The sequence below is a fragment of the Eumetopias jubatus genome, unplaced genomic scaffold, assembly GCF_037043125.1.
Source record: "Eumetopias jubatus isolate StellerSeaLion01/CBP00866 unplaced genomic scaffold, mEumJub1_p1.0 scaffold_15, whole genome shotgun sequence".
Taxonomy (NCBI): Eukaryota; Metazoa; Chordata; class Mammalia; order Carnivora; family Otariidae; genus Eumetopias; species Eumetopias jubatus.
The window spans coordinates 58,658,402-58,673,329 of record NW_028274821.1 but is presented as its reverse complement, the minus strand read 5'-3'; the positions used below and the strand labels follow the sequence as shown (position 1 = coordinate 58,673,329).

The window sequence follows — 14,928 nt, the reverse complement described above, 5'->3', positions numbered from 1 at the left end:
TGTGTATGGTGTAAGAATGGTTGTCATTCTTCTGTATATAGCTGTCCAATTTTCACAGCACCATTTATTGAAGAGACTGTCTTTTTTCCATTGCGTATTTTTCCTGCTTTGTCAAAGATTACTTGACCATACAGTTGAGGGTCCGTATCTGGGCTCTCTATTCTGTTCCATTGGTCTATGTGTCTGTTTTTGTGCCAGTACCATGCTGTCTTGGTGATCACGGCTTTGTAATATAGCTTAAAATCAGACAACGTGATGCCCCCAGTTTTGTTGTTTTTTCCCCCAACATTTCCTTGGCAATTCGGGGTCTTTTCTGATTCCACACAAATTTTAGGATTGTTTGTTCTAGCACTTTGAAAAATATCATTGGAATTTTGATCGAGATGGCGCTGAAAGTATAGATTGCTCTGGGCAGCACAGACATTTTAACAATGTTTATTTTTCTGATCCATGAGCATGGAATGTTTTTCCATCTTTTTGTGTCTTCTTCAATTTCTTTCATGAGTGTTCTGTAGTACCTAGAGTACAGATCCTCTACCTCTTTGGTTAGGTTTATTCCAAGGTATCTTATGGTTTTTGGTGCTATTGTAAATGGAATCAATTCTCTAATTTCTCTTTCTACAGTTACAAAAAACAAATAATCAAGTCAATAAATGGGTAGAAGACATGAACAGACACTTCTCCAAAGAAGACATACAAATGGCTAACAGACGCATGTAAAAAGTGTTCATCATCATTAGCCATCAGGGAAATTCAAATTAAAACCACACTGAGATACCACCTTACACCAGTTAGATGGCAAAAATTGACAAGGCAAGAAACAACAAATGTTGGAGAGGTTGTGGAGAAAAGAAAACCCCCTTATACTGTTGGTGGGAATGCAAGTTGGTACAGCCACTTTGGAAAACAGTGTGGAGGTTCCTCAAAAAATTAAAAATAGAGCTCCCTATGACCCAGCAATTACACTACTCGGTATTTACTCCACAGACACAGATGTAGTGAAAAGAAGGGCCATATGCACCCCAATGTTCACAGCAGCAATGTCCACAATAGCCAAGCTGTGGAAAGAGCTGAGATGCCCTTCAACAGATGAATGGATAAAGAATATGTGGTTCCTATATACAATGGAATATTACTCAGCCATCAGAAAGGATGAATACCCAACTTTTACATCAACATGGATGGGACTGGAGGAGATGATGCTAAGTGAAATAAGTCAAGCAGAGAAAGTCAATTATCATATGGTTTCACTTATTTGTGGAACATAAGGAATAGCATGGAGGACATTAGGAGAAGGAAGGGAAAAATGAAGGGGGAGAAACTGGAGGGGGAGACGAACCACGAGAGACTATGGACTCCAAGAAACAAACTGAGGGTTTTAGAGAGGAGGGGGGTGGGGGATGGGTTAGCCTGGTGATGGGTATTAAGGAGGGCACATATTGCATGGAGCACTGGGTGTTATACGCAATGAATCATGGAACACTACATCAAAAACGAATGATGTACTGTACAGTGACTAACATAAGATAAAATAAAATAAAAAAGAATGTATTTGCTAAATGGATAAAAACAGGCAAAACTGACTACAGAGTCAATTCATTTAGAATTAATTTAGAATAAAAAGAATTCAAGCAGGAACCACTCAGATTCTTAAAGAAGTAGGTGCTCAACCCAGTAACTACTGCCTCTGAACTGGAGGCCAACTGTACTCGGCCCCAATCCCTTTCCACATGACTTCTCCAGGGAGCCAAGAGAAGAAAGTCTCTACATAACCAGCCGGCTTAGCTAATTCAGACTCTTAAGTCCTGGTCCTAGGCCTTAGGGGTGTGACAAGGCATCTAGATTCTCCAAACATTATTCCATGTCCTAGATTAGAGCTTGCCACTTTTCAACAACCATCCCTTACTGTCTTATGAAAGTCTGTAAGAAAATGAGACAATAGGAAAGGGAGTAGGAGTAGGAGCTGAGGCAGGAGAAAAAGCAGAGCCTTTTAAGGGAAATGGAAACTTCTCCGGACCCCAGATTTCTATCTTCAAGTCAGAATTACTCAGACATTCCTTCCCAACTCTCCAGAAGAGTCTAATCCTTCCTAGGCAGGATGGCAAGGCTGAGAGGTACACAATAGGGTGGTCAGTCCCTGGTTTTGTCACTGAGCAGTAGGAAAATCTAACACTAGAAAAAGCAGTATGGAGTGCCCAGGAGTCCCTTTAATAGCCCTACTTAAGACAGGGCCTGGGTAAAGTAATCCTGACGTAACAGTCCATAAAAAAAAACCCAGGAAATAAATGGCTGCTGCCCAATTGAAGCCTGTGAGAAATGGGTTTTCTCCAGTGCCACTGCCCCATCCCTCTTAGGGTCCAAGCCAAGAATAATAGGATTTAATGCTGCTTCTAAGGTACATACAGTCCCAGGTAAGACAAAGCCTTCTGTGACTTACAAATGGAACTTCTCTTCCCAAACAGGATTCAGGTTCCCAAAAATAGTCTTGGTACGCTTCTTGGTTTTGCCCACTTGCACAGTCACGTAAGGGTCACTGGATCCTGTCTTGTCCTTGGCTTGTAGGCCCTGGGCACACACCACTGCAAACCAATTACAGAGGAGGAGGCTTTAGAGTACATTCCAGAAGTCAGAAGTCCTCCATAGCACCACTCATATGTTCTCCATCTTAGAGCAGTCTCTATCTGCTCCTTGCAAGGGAACACTAATCTCAGTTCTCCACATCTACGCTTAGTCCTGGGCCACCAGTCTTTCTCTCAAAAGCTGGCCCAAGAATCCCACCTGCTCACCAGAGCCCTAACTGACCACTTACCCCTAATATTGATATATACATGCTTCAGCCACACCCACCAAGCTAGTAAAGCACTAGTTTAACTATTCCCTGATCTCCTACCTATCCTGTTTCCCCCACCCCTACCTCTTGTAATATGAGACGTTAACCAAGTACATAACATCAGATTGTTACCAAATCCTTCATTATCATTCATATCACTTGTAGAGCTGGCCTTGCTCTCCCAATACCTGATGGCACCAGGGTCTAGGAGAGGAGGAAGGCCTTCCCTTCTTCCCTCAATTCTATCTTCTTTCCCTCTAGCCCCCTGTTCCCTCAACTCAGGATGCTTCTTCCCCAGGTTCCTCCCCACAGCCTAGGCATTCCTGTCCTCTCAAACTTTGGCCTACTCACCAGTGATGGTAATTTTGGCCGACCATTTGGAGGTGCCATCCAGTACACTCTGCTTCACTGTTTTCATCTGTTGCACATGGGCAACTTTGCTTACAGTAAAGATATCTCGGATAACCTCAAAGATCTCTGGCTTATTCCGCTCTCGGATCTTCATGCGGTCCTTCATGGCCATGATTATGTTCTGGGTCCGGTCCTCAGCTCCATGTTTAGAACTTTTTTCTGCAGCCCCTGAATAATGACCAGAGACAGAAAGTAAGATAACCAATAGGCCACCCACCAGACCAAGGGTCAGGCTGAGGAATAGGGCCTGGGAGAGGTCACTGAGAAGTAGAAGGAGCTTAACACTGGGATGGCCCTGGGAAAAGTTAATCAATATGGGACCTGCTGAAGTTTAATGCCTGGCTAGTGGAATTTAAGCAGCAAAAACTTGATAATTATTATGGGGGTTTATTATACTATTTCACTTAGATATATATTGAATTTTTCATCAAAAAAAAAAGAAACAAAAAGTGTAGCTTAGCCTGAAGTTGGCCTTGTCTTTCTTCTATCCCACATGGTTGAGAGGTACCCTTCAAGTTTAAGGCCAAAATACCACCAATGGGTATCTCAGTTACCAGGGAGGGTGGGTGGGTGCACATGACAACTCCACCAATCTCATCCAACTTCCAAGCCATGATACAGATCCCAGAGTTCATCAGAGCATACACTGGATTCTGCCTCAGGACTCTAATGCCTTTAATCTCAGAAAATAATGTAGTATAGAAAGAAAAGTATGGCCTTTGGTATGAGACAGGGTTGGGTTTAAATCCTCACTCCACCACTCCTAGCTGGGTAAACCAGGTTCTTCTAAGAAATCAGCACTTAACTCTTGGGATTTTAAGAAGCATTATGTTAGCATATATAAAGCATCTGGCCCAGAGCCTGGCACCTAACAGGAACTCAAATAAATGGTCGCTTTTATTGTTACCAGCATCATTATTATCCTGGCAGAGATGGCAAGGGACATCTTTACCGGCTGTGACGCCAGATAGGTCATCTCAGAGGCTAGCAGGTTTCCCCTGCTGTCCTAAGGATTATGGCAGAACAGACTCCTCTGATGTGTTTCACCAAATGGGCTTGTCACAAAGGGGCCCTTCCTTCTTTTACTGACTCTGCAGACTGGCTCTTACCTCTCTCTATTCTCCAAAGGCTTGGGCCTTTTCTACAAAACCTGGAGCAAAAATTAAGGCCAACATCTGCATCCTAACCCTGGAAAGACGGTAAGTGGATCTTCTGTCACAGGAGGCCCATAGTAGGGCAATTCATTCCACCCTGAGCTTCACAGAAGCTTTAGGAAGAAGATACTTTCTGATAAATGAAAAATGACCTGGGTTGCATCCTAGTCTTGCCATTTAGCTAGCATATCCCATGCACTGCTACTTCCTTGGATTAGCACCTCTAGAAGGCCCTTGAGAAAAAGGTAGACACTCTTGCTACAGAGCAGCATTTCAGAAGGTTTCCAGCAAGCTGCCTATACAGTCTGTCTGGCTGCTAGTTCTCAGCAATTAAAGCAAGAGTCTGCTGACATCTGTGCTTCTCACCGCAACCACCCCCCCCCCCCGCCGCCATGATGGGTTTGGGCAAAGTCATCACCAGCATTCATATTCAGTCTTTTCAGAGCCCCATTTCTTCCACTGACTTTGTTCTACCTGTTTCTGCATGTCTGCTGTAGCCATGCCACTGGCACCAATCTAGGGCTCTTCGCAGAAAGACATTTTAAGGGAACAATTCTTTGAAGCCTCTCTCTGGGCCCCATTTGTGTCACATATCTTTCCTTGGGATAATGAAGTGCTTATGAGTCTAAAGGTAACCTTCCTTTCTCCTCCCACAATCCTTGAAACTTTCTTTGCTATGGCTTAGCTCTGAATAACACCTGAAAGACCTGGAGGAGCAAGAAAATACTTTCCCACATCCCTAACCCCCGCTCCTCCTGAGGTCTAGCCACAGTGGTATAAGCCCTGCAGGAGCAGAGCAAGGAGCAAGAATTTGGAGGGCTGCCAACTCCTTTGACAGAAACTTGTTGCTTTTCCTGCTCCTATTTGCCCCACTCCATGATGGCACAACAAATCACGTATTTAGTCAGGGCCTTGGGGGTCTGGCACATTCTCCTCTGGGACCTCTGCCTGATCCATTTGATGGTTCTGTTCCTGGCACTCTGTCTAAAAGCTGCATCTATAATCAAGGAAAAAAATGCCACCTTCCCTGGGTCCTAGGGTCTATACTTTAAGAGGTTCTTCTGTGAAGTGTGGAAACTCACAGAACTCCCTCATTAGTTTTGGTCCCCAATTAAACATATTCTAGTCATTTGGGCAATATGGCCACTGCAGCATGTACACTACTCAAGCAGATTCTGGGATCATCTGAATCCTAGAAGAGATCCAATTCTGCCACAGGGCCACAGAAAGCTCAAAAAATGTTTTCCTAAAGGTGCTTGAGCGAGTGCTGTAAGACCTGTTATTTGGAAAGGCAATGCCCCTTGACTCAAGACCGTACTTTCTCTGAAAAAGAAAGAGCTCAAAGATCAGGTAAACCAGAGGAATGACAGTCTGGCCATCCTAGCTCTTTGTTGCAAGACTATTTTGGAGAGGCCCTGCTGTCCCTGCTCTACACTCCTCACCACAGGGGCACTCACGCTGCAGGCAGTCGGCGTTGAGCAGGTCCTGGCACTTCTCATGGCACTTGACTCCACACTCACTGCAGCGCATGCCCTGCCGGGCAATGCCCCAGAGCAGACCTTCACATTCATAGCAGTAGGTCGGGGTAGTGGCCGTCCAGACCTCAAAGTTGTGAGGTGTGGTGCACGAGATGGGGTAGATTAAGGCCTGCAGGGTTTTCTTATACACATGGGATTTCTGAAAGACACATACCCCATCACCCGCCAACAACTTTAGGTCTCTGCTGAGAGATACCAGAACTGAGATCCTTGCAGGGTTATCAAGACCCTGGTTTCTCCTCTGGCAATAAAGGAGAGACTCTAGCCTGGCCCAGCCCATAGCCAAGACTGGAAGAAAGAAGCCCCCCAATGTCATGTGCTCCTGGTCATCCAAGAGAGATCTTACTTGAATGCTACATCTGAACCTTTTCCCAGCGTTCAAGGTTTCTAAGGAAACAGAGGATACTAGCCCCACCATAAAACCCTGAGTTCATTGGTCACATACTCCAACGTGAGACTTGGTCTTACCTTTGTTCTGGCTCCTTACCTCTTCCAGCGTGGAAAACTCAGACCCAAAGCTTTTTATCTGTTTCATTAATGATGTGTGCCCAACACTCTTGAATTCTCAGTTAGTATGGCTATAAAGATGATAACCAGTTTTTAGGCCAGTGGGCTCACAAAAGCCCATGGGTCACTTACCAGCTCTTCATCCTTGAGAGAGGTGCGTGTAGCCATTGCAGAAGAAATCCCTGCCTTCCGGGACTGGACCAATGACTGTGAGAGAAGACCTGCTGTCAGCCTTGGCTACTGCCAAGGGCTGGCAAAGTCCTAGGAAGGGAGTTTCAGTGACCAAAGTGACTTGACTACTTGACTTACTACCTTCTCTCTAATTTACTGTCATTCAAAGGGACTGCCCATGGGTTCTAGGTAATAAGAATGCCAAGTTAAGATCTAAAACACAAGACCCTCGGGACTATTCTAACAATGTTAGAATGGCACTTCTCTTAGGGCACCTATCATCCAAAGAGTTTCTCTTTCCTTCCTTATTGGTAGGTTTCCTACCCCTCGTTTATAGGAAGGCAAAGGAAAATGACAAGTTTAGAATTACAGTAGGAAACAGGTCATTAAGAAACTATGTCAGAGTCATATTTAAGAACCATCACTGAGAATGATGCCATGCTATCCTTTATCCCTGGGTACCAACCCACACCCACATAATCCCAGGTGGTTATAGAGGCCAGCAGCCCAAATGAGCAGGACACTTGGCAAGTGAAAGGGGCAATGTAACCTCAGTCAATCAAGGCAGGGGATTAAATCTGAGAGCTGGGACTGCTCTGCTAGCCAAGCTGTCATGTAAAGGAACCTAATGTATCTGCCACGCCCAGGCTTTAGGGACAACCCCTGGAGAGGCACATGGTTTCCCTAGGGCAATGGACATTGGGTAGACAGGAGGTATACTATCAGCCTAAGCAGGAGAAAGAGTTGGGAGGGGCCCACTTGGTTTGAGATGTGGATTCTTACGGAGGATGGAAAGGGGCTCTGGAGACACTCACCATAGCCTGTGCAGAGGACAGCAGAGAAAGGAACAACATGATGTTAAAGCCACCCCCAAGAGCATGAAAATACTTGCAGAGGCAACTGAAAGGTTCTTCCCTATAGTCTAATCAATGTAGGGAACAACATCCCAACTCCCTCTGCTTCTATTCACTAAAAATTATCTTCAACCCAGCCAGCTGTCCAGGGCCCAGAGCTTCTGCTCTAAGGAAGAGTTAAGCCAGGAAGCGAAATATAGGCAAGGTTAAAAGATGGAGAATGGGAGTAGGAAATGACTAAGACACTGCCATCCAACTAGTTAAGCAAAGAGGAGCTGGTGTGCAAGAGAGAGGGGGTGGATAGATGTGGAGAAAAAGTAGGAAGAGAAAAAAAAGGAGATGGAAGATAATGAGAGAAAGTAATAAAGAGATGACCTCAGAACTTATCCTCATCCAACCAGCTTTATGGTGAGAGGAGATATACATTAGAAAGGAGGAAAGAGAAAGGAGAAATATACAAGCAGTAGGGAAGAAAGGAAGGAAGAAAAAAAAAACAAGAGAAAATGGCAAAGGATAATTCCATTCAGCCAACTAAGGATAGAGAAACTGGTGGGGGGAAAAGAGCAGGGAATGGAGGAGAAATGGGAAAAGGAGTCGACAGAAAAAAACAAAATAGATTGAATGGTGGGGGGGGGCAGAAAATAGTACTAAGAAAAGGGGTTCAAGTCTTACTGAACTTCTAGCTTTAGAGCTCTAGGACTCTGGGAAAGCCTGGGCCCTACTCCATCCCCATCACCCACTAGGCTATGGAAAATTCCTTGAGTTCATCTTGCCGCAGGAGGCATGACCCAAGTTGGGACCTTCCAGTCATTCTGGAGGTCCTGAGATCAGCTTTAACTCCTAAGCTTGTTTCAATTCAATTCCACAATTTTTTTTTTATCATTACCTCTCAGTGCCAGACACTGAGTTATGTACTAGGGACATAGAAATACTCCAGAAAATCCATCTTAGGAGGAGACTGTCACTTTACCTCCAAGGGGTAGCATCAGTCATGCTCATTATACACTAAACTCAATGATCTAGGTCAGGGCTAGAGGCAGTTTCCATTCCAGATCATCAAAGAAGGTTGTAGAGAGGAACAAGATACCTAGAAGACTACTTTGGAGCCCAGTTTTAAGGGCCCAAGCTATAGTTCCAGGTAGGAGCTTTAGCTAATGAAGAACCTGGGGCTCTAATGAGGGAGTAAGATAGAACAAGTCCAACTAAGGTCTCATCACTAAGTCTCAGTGGAGCTTTAGATGATACATTTTCAGACCAGTATCTGTCACTAAATGGACCACTAACTACCAGTCCTAATAATATGCCAAGGCCCAATGGGAGATACCCCAAGCCTACAGCCTAAGTCTACAAAGAGTCACTCACCAGATCACTGACAAGCGGCAGTGGCTTCTTTCTGCGTAGATCTGGCATGCTGTCAATGCCATAGAGCCCTCCAGCTGGCCTGAGGAGAGAAGAAAATATGTCAGGACCTCCAGTCCTGCCTTGTTACTGGCAGGTTCAGTGTTCTATTTTCCTTGCTCACCCTCTCCCCAGAGGAAGATGAACTGATTTCCACCATATCTCTCTGAGAGGGGTAAGGAAGACACAAAGTGAGAGAAATAAAGCCATGGAATGATGAGCAATGGAATCTGCTCTCAGAGTACCCTTCTGAGTCTCCTTCTATAGTTTTAGCCAAAAATCAAGAGCTCTTTTATCCCATAACAACACTTCAAGGCACCTCTGTTTATTTGAAGGCCTCTGTACTCCATAATGCAAGGACGGAATTGGTAGTTAAGAGGGCCTCTCCCTACACTCAGGCCAGAGACACTGCTCCCCTAAGATAAGTGTTTCCTGTTCTATGCTAGAACAGAGCCCATGGGAATGGCTCTACAGAAGATCTGCTGCCTAAGCAAGACTGCTAATGACATTAGGAGATGACCTTCTCTATCGTGAGTAAAAGAGTCACCAGTTCTGTCCATCCAAGCATCCTGAAGAAAAAGGGTCTCCATGGAAAGAGGAGTCTGCATAACCAAGTGGAGGCAGGAAAGGTGGGATAGAAGATTTCCAAAAGGCCACTTAGAGGGGAAAAAAGACCATTCAGGAAGGAAACAACAGACGGACTCTGAGTCTGGCCGAGCCCTATGGATACATCAACAGGGACCAGGGAAAAAAAAATTACAGCTGGAGCAACTGGAGATTTCTAAAATTTTTATATCTTTTATATGCTTATTAATTTTGTTGTTCTTGGCCATTTCTTCCATAACCATATGCAATAACAATAAAGAGAATATCCTAGAACACCATTCTCACAATGAGATAAACTGGATTTTATCCCCAACTCTTCTACTAATTCACTACATGTCTTGTGCCAAAATTACTTCCTCTCTTTGGGTCTTGATGCCAATTCTATAAAGGAATGAACTACAAAATTTCTCTGACCTTTTGGAAGCTGATATTCTGAGCCTCAATAAAAAGAACTCATGTACTTGGCCTTAATGAAAACAAGGAGATGGGAAAGGTGATAAGGTAGTTGCGTGGTACACCACGACTGGTCTAAAAAGAGATGTTGCAGAAGATTAAGTAGGTACTGCCAGTTAGCTATATAGGCAAAAAATGGAGCCACAAACTAGATCAAGGCCAAGAGTTGCAACAGGCAACCTGATATGTTAATTTCTAATAAACTAGCTTCCTAAACACAGGAAATGAACTTTGCTTTCAATGAGACTACCAGACCTAGGGAAGTTCTAAACCTGTACCAGCTTCCAAGGACTAAGCTAAAGGAAAGACAACAGGAAGACATTTAGAAAATCACTGCATGGCCCCACTTAAAAATAGCTTAAAAGGGGCGCCTGGGTGTCTCAGTCGTTAAGTGTCTGCCTTCGGCTCAGGTCATGATCTCAGGGTCCTGGGATCGAGCCCCGCATCGGGCTCCCTGCTTCTCCCTCTCCCGCTCCCACTGCTTGTGTTCCCTCTCTCGCTGTGTCTCTCTGTCGAATAAATAAATAAAATCTTTAAAAAAAAAGCTTAAAAAATTAAATATACAAATAACTTAGCTATGTTCCATTGTCATGTATGTATTTTACAACCATTAGAAGAAAAAAGCTAAAGTCCCAAAGAAGGTCTGTAGAAAAAGCAACTGGTACCACAAGTTTGTGGTTAATTCTAAAAACTATAATATGTACCACTTAAGGATTTTGCAACATAAATGAGCTTCAGACAACAGAAAAAAGGATAGTTCATTCAAATGACCAACTCTTGATTTAAGAAAGACAAATCACAAGGAAAAGGAGCATGTAAACATATAGTAGATAACTTTATGATCTGATCTTATTTCTTCCCTGGTCATGAGGGAGAGGAGGCATCCACGGGGAACGCTCATGTCAAAAGGCCTATATGGGACAAGGAGAGAAAGAAGATCCTGAGAAATAATGGGCAGTTTATGTGCCCCAGGAAGGAGGGGGAGGCACTTAAACTCTTTCCTCTCAAGAACAGTCAGTTATAGGCAGCAGTTGAGCAGCTTAAAATGACTCTCTGCTGCAGTCACATGGGTCTGAGACTCTCAAACAAGAAAGCACAGACAGAACACACTGAGCTCATAAAGGATGCTACTTATGTCTTGACTAGAGTGGAATGGAATAAGTAAGTGACTCACATCAGCTGAATTCAGGACAGAACCCAGAGAGTAATCTAATCAACTACACTATCAACAATGGAATAAAAAAGAACTGTGTCAAACACAGATATTTTTCTAGTTTCTTCTTTCTTCTACCTAAAGGGTAGATCATTACTAAGATGCAATGAATCAGAAATTCTAGAGGCAAGGATAGGGAAGCCCCAAGTCTCCCTTCCCTGATCCAGGGGAACCACTCTATAAAGCTCTCTCTTCTGTCTCTGAGGAATCAGTCTGCAGAGTTCTCTCCTCTCCCCAGAGAACCAACCGATCCGTATAGTAGAGCCTCTTCTTTCCCAGGATCCAATTTATGGAGCTTTTTCTACTGCTTCCCAGGGGAAAACCTGGAAGTCGCATGAGAGACTATAAAATCCATGGAAACCTTGTAGGGAATCACTTACCCTTCCGGGAGCCACTGGGGCAAAGAGGGGTGACCATCATCTGGAATCTTTAAAAAAAGATAGAAAAAAAGTTAGATCCTAGAAAAGATGCAAGATAGCCATCTTTCTTTGGTCAGGCAGTGAGTAGTAAAGCAGGAAGCTCAGAAAAGTGTAGGTTACATACAAAATGTGGTGACATGGCCAGACTGATGTCTAAGCCAATGCTCTGATCAGCCAGAGCAACAAGCAGGTTGCTGAAATGAGAACTTCCTTGTCTCCCTTCTCCCCAGTGAATAGGAAGGATATAAAGTCAAGCTCACTGAGATCTCAAAGCTAAGGTTTCACTGGGGAGTGAGAGGTGCCAGAACTTATATCCCCCTCACACAATCCACTGGTATACATAACAGTAAGCCAAGGCTTACAAAAAAAAAGGGGGGGTCCATTTGGGGCTTCCAGGTCTCTTAAGAAAAAGGACAACTTCATATAGAGTCTTCTAGTTATATTCATAAGTTCCCTTTGCTGTCACAGAGTGGTGACTTGGTCTTTCTGGATTCCCATCTCATCTTGTGATTTGACTTGGCTTAGGTTACTTAAAGTTCTAACTCATAGACACTCTACATTTGATAAGCTCTCTCTATATATAACAAAAGAACCCAGGGTAGATTAGATACTTAAATTATCTTCTGGTGGACTTTATGAGCTCTATAATGAGAAATTAAAAACTGAGGTACCAAATAATTCAAGGAAGAAACAGTTTGAGAACAGTTTTTAAAGGTTTCTCCATAAACAAATGAATGAACAAACAAACGCACAGAAAAAAAATCCTTTAAGCAGTGTACAGAGCAAAGTTCCAAAGCTTCCAGGGCTCTCCAGAGAACCAACGGTAAATGCTGCTGAGGCTCAATAAACCTAGTGCTAGCAGGTCTGGGGCTTCCTGCCCCTTCCTTGTTCCCTTCCACCCCCCAAAACTTTCACGCCTCCTGATACCTGGGCTCCAGCTAATTATCCTGGAACAAACGAACTCTGAAGCAGGGAAGGCAGAAGTAAGGTGTTTAACTTTGTACAGGGGGTGAAGTTTTGGGAGAGCCACAGATGGGAGAAGTTATAGGTAAAATTAGACAAGCCAAAGTAGAAAGGGGAGAGATAGGGAGAGGTAGGGCAGATATGTATATAGACTGATGTAAAAGTGGATAAGAATTACCCTGGGTCAGCAGTAGGCTCAATATGAACTTTGGACTAAAGACCCTTCTCAGATTGTCTGTGTTCTAAGCAAGCCTATCTGCCTATTGCCTACAGCCCTTCATGAACCCATTTCACCTTATCTGGCTCTTGTCCTGGTTCTGTGGGTGGGATAATACCAGCAAAACGACAGCCAAGCCCAAAAGGAAAGCAGAAGTGGTTGATACACATCTCCTAAGGTTGCTTCTGAGGGGCAGCCCTATCCCTAAATCCCCAAATCCTACCACCCAGAACTTATCTTCCCTTTGAAAATTGTCACTGTACTGAGCAGATTTTTATTTCCTACCTAGAATTAGATGTTTGCCAGAAACCACAGACCTTAAGGAAACAAAGTCACAAAAGGTCTCTGGGAACCAGGGTTCAACAAGCTCAGATCATACACATATAGAGGAGACAAAGGATCTACTAAAGCCTGCAGACAAAGCATAGAGCATGCACACAGAGGTACTGAAGGAGGACTGAGAGTGAGAGGTCTAGATAAAGTACCTACAGCAGGTACATTCATAGACACAACTTATGCCTGAGGGAAACACAAGGTGATCATGGATCCTGCACATAGGGTGACGAAACGTGTGCACACCCATTTGAAGAAGGATTCAGTGTTCACCAGGGCTGGAATCACAGGCAACAGCAAACCCTCACTGTCTTCAAGAACCAGTGCTTACAGGCACAAAGCATTAGTTATACTGTGCATTCACATGGCATGGGGGAACCACATCACAGGTCTACAGAAGCTTGTGCTCACAGAGAGACCAAGAAACCTGCTCAGAAGCACAAAGCACATTCATACTTAGGACCCCAGGCAAGAGGCACAAAATGCCCACAGCAACTCCTGCTCCCAAATACAAAGTATATGCATGCTGGGCTCAGCAAGGGTTTACAGCATATGCCAACCTGCAGTAACAAGCAAAAAATGGACAAACACTGTGCAAAGTAGAAGAGGAGGGCAATCAGTGTTTGGGGTAGCCAAACTGAGTACGAGTATAAGCACACACATGCTACATTGAATGTGCACCATGCTGGCACACACATTTCTCACACTGTGCTCCAGGGATGTCTGCACACAAGAATGGAGCATGCCCACAAATTGCTTTCAGGAAAAACAGAATATCTGCATGAGCCAAAGCTCAGAGGCCAGATCATACACATGTGTGCATGCGCGCACACATGCACACACATGCACACACACGCACACCGTGCTCAGGAGAGAAGGGTTGAAAATAGACAACAAAAAAGGCCCAAAGGGCCAGAGGCACAACCTGAACAGCTCCTCGCTTTCCTTCTGCAAGGAGAGAAAGAGCAGAAAAAAAGGGCAGAAAGGTTAGTAGATTCAGTCCCATAGCACGGAACCCAAAGAAAATGCCAGCTAAATCTCAAGGAACAAAGAAGAAAGGAAGAGGTCCTCTGAACAGCTGGGCAGTTCACAGAGCCTAGCTTCCAGAATCCTTACCTCCTGTATTGCCTGGCCCCTCCTTTTAGTTTAGACCATTCCTGGTTTGGCTAATCAAACTAAAGGACAAAGTCTACTGGGTGATTTCAGTCACCCTTTTCCAAACTGGCCTGCATGCAGCGTCATGGAAACCAGGGCCACAAGCTTTGTTACCAAGGGCCACTACAACAGGCTATCTGAACTAGCTAAGCACAAAGTGAGTTCCTTCCTCAGAAGCTATGTGCACTTACTCTGGATCTGGGATAAGTCCTCAAACCCCAAAGGCCTGGTAACTGGACCCATTCCATTTTACAATGCAGGCTTAGCAATGCATTTGCCCAACAAACCCTGGCCTGTTTTCCCAAAGCCTAAGTTAAGTTAGGACAGGTTAAGGCCTGAAGTTAAGGCTAGGACCAGGATGCTCAAAGGCTATAGTTGGGGGCATCACTTGGCCACTGCCCTAACAGAAGTCACCATGATCTAGATGATAAAACCATGACAGCAGCCCCAGGCCTGATTATCTATTAAATCGAGAACAATACTCCAAAGGATATGGATGCTTCCAGAAGGACTTTAGCAAGCCACAGTAGAGGAAGATAAAGTCCAGAAATTACTACTTCTCTTATTCATCAGACTACATTGCCTACTAGGACACATATGGAGAGCTCCACAGGTTTCCTTCTCTAAGGCAAGTCCATTCACCTGGGCCGATCATCTCTCCTCCTCTTTCTTTTCCCTCCCTTTTAAAGACCCACTGATATTACAT

General features: G+C 44.3%; 1 protein-coding gene across 2 annotated transcripts in view; it reads right to left on the bottom strand.

Moving 5' to 3' along the window:
- UNC13B (unc-13 homolog B) overlaps positions 1-14,928 on the bottom strand; it is a 213,361-nt gene that overhangs the window by 29,405 nt on the left and 169,028 nt on the right. Inside the window, exons 2-8 of one of the 2 annotated variants that reach the window (XM_088018733.1) lie at positions 13,993-14,015; positions 11,516-11,562; positions 8,828-8,906; positions 6,573-6,647; positions 5,853-6,072; positions 3,182-3,409; positions 2,438-2,579 (exon numbers count right to left, since the gene is read on the bottom strand). In XM_088018733.1, the coding sequence (XP_087874859.1) occupies positions 2,438-2,579; positions 3,182-3,409; positions 5,853-6,072; positions 6,573-6,647; positions 8,828-8,906; positions 11,516-11,562; positions 13,993-14,015 (814 nt within the window). The remainder of the gene's footprint in view (positions 1-2,437; positions 2,580-3,181; positions 3,410-5,852; positions 6,073-6,572; positions 6,648-8,827; positions 8,907-11,515; positions 11,563-13,992; positions 14,016-14,928) is intronic. The other variant, XM_028115241.2, reaches the window with a different exon arrangement.